The sequence below is a fragment of the Aquarana catesbeiana genome, linkage group LG09 (assembly GCF_042186555.1).
Source record: "Aquarana catesbeiana isolate 2022-GZ linkage group LG09, ASM4218655v1, whole genome shotgun sequence".
Taxonomy (NCBI): domain Eukaryota; kingdom Metazoa; phylum Chordata; class Amphibia; order Anura; family Ranidae; genus Aquarana; species Aquarana catesbeiana.
The window spans coordinates 311,444,950-311,451,941 of record NC_133332.1 but is presented as its reverse complement, the minus strand read 5'-3'; the positions used below and the strand labels follow the sequence as shown (position 1 = coordinate 311,451,941).

The following is a 6,992-nucleotide window of genomic DNA, read 5'->3' as shown; positions in this document are numbered from 1 at the left end:
GGGGCACCCAATGAGGAGGAGGAGCCAGGAGCGCCGCCAGCCGACCCCAGAAAAGGAGGATCGGGGGCCGCTCTGTGCAAAACCGTTGCACAGAGCAGGTAAGTATAACATGATTGTTATTTAAAAAAAAAAGAAAAACGAACCTTTACAATCAATTTAAGATTTGTTTTACCTTTAGGTGGGAAGGGGATAAGTAAAGCAGTACAGAAGTGACACGGAGGGTGCACACGACAGGTTAACAAAAAATATGATCTTTATTGAAATTATTCGAGTCATTTATAAACAAATTGTTTCCAGAATATATATACATTGTCTTACTTTTTATACGAATTCGACCGAGTCAGCATTATTGCAAGAGGAAAGTCTCCTGCCATTGAACCATCGCTGGGGGGGGGGGGAGCAGATCTTATGCTCATCAACATCTGGGAGCCCCGGGCAGTGTTGCCAGCTATGACAAGAGGAAGGGGTAGTAAATATAAGAGGGATGGGGGAGAAGGGTGGCCTTTGTCATGGTATAGGTGATGAACTTGGAGCGCCGCTCGGGGGAGGCTCGGAGGAGCCTCCTCCCTGGATCCACAGAGAAGAGGGTGGCGGTGTGCCAGGAAGTAACACACATGAATAGAAAGGACGCCGCTCTCCCAACCAGTCCATGGCAAGGTAGAAGTAAGAAGCGGCCTCAGCCTACATTTCTTCGCCAGGCCACACCCAACGTGTTTCGTCCCCCCTCGGTGGGCAGAGCAAAATATGTCAGGGGGAGGGGGGGGGGTCTAGCAGAGAAATGTAGGCTGAGGCTGCTTCTTTACTCTACCTAGCACAGGCTGGTTGGGAGAGCGGTGTCCTTTCTATTTATCTTTGCAGGGATATGGTTACCTTGCCCTGTCTGGGACAGGTGACGATGAGATTGATTTACTAAAGGCAATTAGACTACTAAGCTCTGGAACAACTGCAGAGTGCACAAATGAGGAGAAGCTTCACAAATAGTACCCAATCAAATGCAAGGGAAAAAAAAAAAAAAAAAAAAAAACAGCATCTTTGCTTGCACATGATTTGATGATAGTAAATGAGCAGAAGCTCTGTTGACTTCCAAGCTCTGGAGAAGCTGCCCTTTGCCAAGTCTATTTGCCTTTAGTAAATCAACCCCCATAAATAGATAGGACCGCTACTCTCCCAACCAACCCGTGCAAAGTAAGAGGCAGGTTCAGCCTACATTTCTCCACCAGACCACACTCCCGACATGTTTCGTCCTCCAGTGGGCAGAGGGAAAATGTGTCAGGGGTTGTGGTCTGGCAGAGAAATGTAGGCTGAGGTCGCTTATTAACCATGCCACGTTGGGAGAGCGGCGTCCTTTCTATTCATCTTTGCAGAGATAGTCACTTGGCCCAGGCGGGGGGAAGGTAACCCCAATGGGGTTGATTTACTAAAGGCAAAAAGACTGTGCACTCTGCAAGTGCAGTTACTCCAGAGCTTATTAAATGAGGAAAAGCTTCACTTTGCAAATAGTACCCAATCACATGCAAGGAAAAAATAAAAAAAAACGACAACAGCATTTTTGCTTGCACATGATTGGATGATGGAAGTCAGCAGAGCTTCCGCTCATTTACTAAACTCTGGAGCAGCTGCACTTTTCAAAGTGCACAGTCTATTTGCCTTTAGTAAATCAACCCCAAGAATAGAAAGGACGCCGCTCTCCCAACCAGCCCCGTGCAAGGTAGAAGAAGCGGCCTCAGCCTACATTTCTCCACCAACGTGTTTCGTCCTCCTGGTGGGCAGGGCAAAACATGTCGGGGGGGTGTAGTCTGCCAGAGAAATGTAGGCTGGAGCTACTTATTATAACTCTACCTTGCCCGGCCTGGTCGGGAGAGCGGCGTCCTTTCTTTTCATCTTTGCGGAGGTATGGTTTCCTTTGCCCTGGCCTGGGTCAGGTGACGATGGGGTGGATTTACTAAAAAGGGAAAATAGGCAGGAAATGAGGCCCATAAAAACATTTAAAAGATATCCAAAGCCAACTGACATGCAGCCCAATGTGGTCTCGGTGTCAGAACAATCAAGCTCATGAATTTTACTTGATAAATTGGCTCGGGTCACCTATCTTCTACAATGCAGTGAAGGGAATCTTCTTCCATGTGGTCTACATCTGCATGGCTGCCAGTCCAGCCCCAGTCTCTTCTCTGTATCCCGCCAGCCGCTGGACCACTTCACAGGCACCCCGTCCTCTTTATTCCAAGAGTTCCTTAGTCTTTGATGCCAACTGCTTGTCCATTTCCGCGACCGTGTCTTCTGTCATCTGCTGGATCTACAAATAACAAGCCGGGTTAGGTATGCGATACCAACAGAAGCCAGGCTTGCTCCTACTACCAGCAGTGATGAGCCCATTAAATACTTGCTGACCAGGCCTTTTATGGCACTTTGTTAAAAAAAAAAAAAAAATATTATCAGTATTTTTTTGCTACAAAATCCCCCAAACATTATTATTATTTTTTTTTTTTTTTTTAGCAGAGAGACCCCTAGAGAATAAAATGGCGACGTTGCAATATTTTATGTCACGCGGTATTTGTGCAGCGGTCTTTAAAAACGCAATTGTTTTTGGAAAAAAATACACTTTTATGAATTAAAAATAAATAAAAAAAAAAACAAAAAAAAAAACCATGACAATAGGTGTGTGCAGCCTATTGCATTAGGGTGTGCACCCCAACACATATATATGTGTGTGTGTATATATACATATATAAACTGCCGGTGTCAGTTTTTTAATTTTATTTTATTATTTTTTAAAAGTTTATTTTTCTAATTTTTTAACATTTTTTTTCCCTTTATTATTAACAATTTAATTTTTTTAATTATTATTAATTTATTTTTTTTAGCAGGGAGAAGCCTAGAGAATAAAATGGCGATCGTTGCAATATTTTATGTCACGCAGTATTTGCGCAGCAGTCTTTCAAAACATAATTGTTTTGGGAAAAAAAAATACACTTTTATGAATAAAAAAAATAAATAGAAAAAAAACAAACAAAAAAAAAAAAAAAACGACAATAGTTACGCCATAGGTGCGTGCGCAGCCTATTGCATTAGGGTGTGCACCCCAACACATATACGTGTGTGTGTATATATGTGTGTGTGTATATATATATAAAATATATATATATACATATATATATACACACACACACTGCCGGTGTCACTAGAGCCGTGGACAATGTCAGTAGGGCAGAGTTAAGTGTCGGTAGTTTTTTTATTTTATTATTTTTTTTAAATTGTATTTTTCTAATTATTTTTTAACTTTTTTTATTATTATTTTTAACAATTTAATTTTTTACATTTTTTTATTTCATTGCAATATTTTATGTCACGCAGTATTTGCGCAGTGGTCTTTTAAAACGCATTGTTTTGGGAAAAAAATACACTTTTATGAAAAAAATAAAATAAAATAAAAAACAATAGTTACGCCATAGGTGTGTGCGCAGCCTATTGCATTAGGGTGTGCACCTCAACACATATACCTGTGTATATATTATGCCGGTGTCAGTAGAGCCGCGGATAATGTCAGTAGGGCAGAGGTAAGTGTCAGTAGTTTTTTATTTTATTTATTATTTTTTTCAAAATGTTATTTTTCTAATTATTTAAAAAAAAAATTTTTATTATTATTTTTCAACAATTTAATTTTTTTAATTATTTTTTTTTTCCAATTTTTTTTTTTTTTTGGAGCCCCAGCTTTGGTAAAATTTCACGGGTCTAAACAGGGGGGCATCCACAGCGCACAAAGCGATTAAGGGTGTGCCCAGGCACACCCTGTGCGCACGCCTATGAGGTTACGCCAATTTTTGTTTAGGATAATGTGAAAGAAGGATGTTACGCCGAGTAAATAGAAAGCCTAACATGTCACTTTTTAAAAATTGCGCGCGCTCGTGGAACGGCAAAAAAACGCCGGCATGAGAATCAATAATGCAACTGTCAATCCCCTCCCCTCCCGCCAGTAGGGTGTAATCCTAGACTCTGAACTGTCCTTTCCTGCACCAGTTTTGTTGCAGGAAAAAAATAAACAAATAAAAATAAAACAATGTAATTATTTTTTTCCAGTCAGTTTTTCCTTTTTTCTGCTGCTGTTGCTAGGTAGATTAGAAAAAAAAAAAAATAGATGCTCATCAATCGGGGGGGACACTGACTCACATCATCTGCTGCTGGGCTGGCTGGCGCAGTGGCACTGGCAAGCCTGGCAGGCTGGAGATACAGCGTGAGCATCGCTAAGAAGGAAAGGAGCAAAAAAGGAAGGTTGGAATGGAGTGGGGTGGGGTTTCTGAGGGAAGTGGGAGGGGTCAAAAACATCACCAACTGCCATTGATAGGCAGCCAAGCAGAACCGAAAGCTCGGCCTAATCCGCCGCCTTACCTGTTTCTCTAGCAGTCTAATGGTGTCCTCGGATACCGTGTCCTTGGACCTCTTTACCTCCTGAACAGCCCCGGTGCGGATCTTCCGCAGAGAATCCTTCGATTTGTTGGTCAGCTGTTTGGCGAGCTTTGCCAAATTCTCTCGGTGCTCCCGCGTTACCCTGACAAATAAATCAGGCAGAAGATTATCGGAGAGATACAGAAAGAAAGAAAGAGATACATATTTACCAAGATAGTGCACAACCCTTTTATCGCACAGACAGTCAACTGACTACAATAAACTGAAAATCTGATTGGCTGCTGTGGGGGCTTCTGTACTTTGCACAGTCTACCCGTGCTCTACTAACTTTTTTTACCACCGCTATAAACAAAAAAAAAAGACCAACAATTTTGAAAAAAATTTTCCTATATTTCCTATATTAAATATCCAAAAAAAAAAAAAAAAAGAAATTGAAAAAAAATAAAATTCATCATCAGTTTAAACCAATTTGTATTCTTCTACAAATTTTTGGTAAAAAAAAAAGTTGCAATAAGCGCATAATGATTGGTTTGCGCAAATGTTACAGCATCTAAAAAATAGGGGATATATTTATTAGGGTTGTCCCGATACCGATACTAGTATCGGTATCGGCACCGATACCGAGCATTTGCCCAAGTACTTGTACTCAGGCAAATGCTCCCGATGCTTCCCCCGATACCTGGAAGTCAGCTGTGATCGGCGCGTGGGGGAGTTACAAGATTCTCCCCCTGCGGCTTTCAGCAGCTTTAGTGACATACAGCGGTGATCGGTCACCGCTGACTGTCACTGCATCCTCCTCCATGCCCCCTCCGCTGTCCCCTCCATTCCTTTCTCCTTTTCTGTCCCCCTCCGCTGTCCCCTCCATTCTGCTGTGTCTCTCCGCTGTCCCCCTCCGTTCTGCTGTGTCTCTCCGCTGTCCCCCTCCGTTCTGCTGTGTCTCTCCGCTGTCCCCCTCCGTTCTGCTGTGTCTCTCCGCTGTCCCCCTCCGTTCCTCTCTCCTTCCCTGTGTCTCTCCGCTGTCCCCCTCCGTTCCTCTCTCCTTCCCTGTGTCTCTCCGCTGTCCCCCTCCGTTCCTCTCTCCTTCTCTGTCCCCCTCCGTTCTGCTGTGTCTCTCCGCTGTCCCCCTCCGTTCTGCTGTGTCTCTCCGCTGTCCCCCTCCGTTCTGCTGTGTCTCTCCGCTGTCCCCCTCCGTTCCTCTCTCCTTCCCTGTGTCTCTCCGCTGTCCCCCTCCGTTCCTCTCTCCTTCTCTGTCCCCTCCGTTCTGCTGTGTCTCTCCGCTGTCCCCCTCCGTTCCTCTCTCCTTCCCTGTGTCTCTCCGCTGTCCCCCCTCCGTTCCTCTCTCCTTCTCTGTCCCCCTCCGTTCTGCTGTGTCTCTCCGCTGTCCCTCTCCGTTCTGCTGTGTCTCTCCGCTGTCCCCCTCCGTTCCTCTCTCTTCCCTGTGTCTCTCCGCTGTCCCCCTCCATTCCTCTCTCCTTCCCTGTGTCTCTCCGCTGTCCCCCTCCGTTCCTCTCTCCTTCCCTGTGTCTTCTCCGCTGTCCCCCTCTGTTCCTCTCTCCTTCCCCGTGTCTCTCCACTGTCCCCCTCTGTTCCTCTCTCCTTCCCTGTGTCTCTCCGCTGTCCCCTCCGTTCCCCTCTCCTTCTCTGTCCCCCTCCGTTCCTCTCTCCTTCCCTGTGTCTCTCCGCTGTCCCCCTCCATTCCTCTCTCCTTCCCTGTGTCTCTCCGCTGTCCCCCTCCATTCCTCTCTCCTTCCCTGTGTCTCTCCGCTGTCCCCTCCGTTCCCCTCTCCTTCTCTGTCCCCTCCGTTCCCCTCTCCTTCTCTGTCCCCCTCCGCTCTGCTGTCTCTCTCCGCTGTGTGTATGGATAGAGTCAGCTGACTCTGTCCATTCACATAACTGAAACATTGTAATCTCCTGTGATTACGATGTGTCAGTTTATGAATGGAGAGGAGCCGCTGTCTTCTCTCCATTCATTCTCAGTGCAGCTGAGGCTGCAGAGAAAGGGACTGGGGAATCTCTATCCTCGGTCTCTTTCTCTGTCTCAAGGGGGAGATATCAGAGGTCTGTTAAGACCCCGGATATCTCACCAAAGCCCCCAACAGGGCTGATTAAAAAAAAAAACAAACAAAAAAAAAACATATAAAGAATAAAAAAAATATTATTGTAAAAAATAAAAAAAAAAACACACACACACACCGTTCACCCCCCCCCCAAAAAAAGAAAACACTGTTAAAAAAAAAACACTGTCACGTGACATTAAAAAAAAAGTATCGGTAATCGGTATCGGCGAGTACTTGAAAAAAAGTATCAGTACTTGTACTCGGTCCTAAAAAAGTGGTATCGGGACAACCCAAATACATATTATCATAAACTGATGATGACTTTTTTTTTTCTTTTTTTTTTTTTTTTTTGGGGGGGGGGGGGGGGGGGGAATATTATTTAATATAGGAAAAAGTAAAAAATATTGTTTTTTCTTTTCAAAATTGTCTGTCTTTTTGTGGTTTATAGTGCACCGCCATTACTAGTAAAAAAATAAAAATAAAAAATTCATAATAAAAATGCCATAAATATTAGGGTTGTCCCGATACCACTTT

General features: G+C 44.1%; 1 protein-coding gene across 1 annotated transcript in view; it reads right to left on the bottom strand.

The window, feature by feature from the left end:
* Window positions 1-235: 235 nt before the first annotated feature.
* Window positions 236-6,992, bottom strand: part of MRRF (mitochondrial ribosome recycling factor) — a gene marked incomplete in the record, with an annotated part of 13,701 nt that continues 6,944 nt past the window's right edge. Inside the window, 2 exon segments of the mRNA XM_073600668.1 lie at window positions 236-2,293; window positions 4,384-4,543. Of these exon segments, the coding sequence (XP_073456769.1) occupies window positions 2,216-2,293; window positions 4,384-4,543 (238 nt within the window).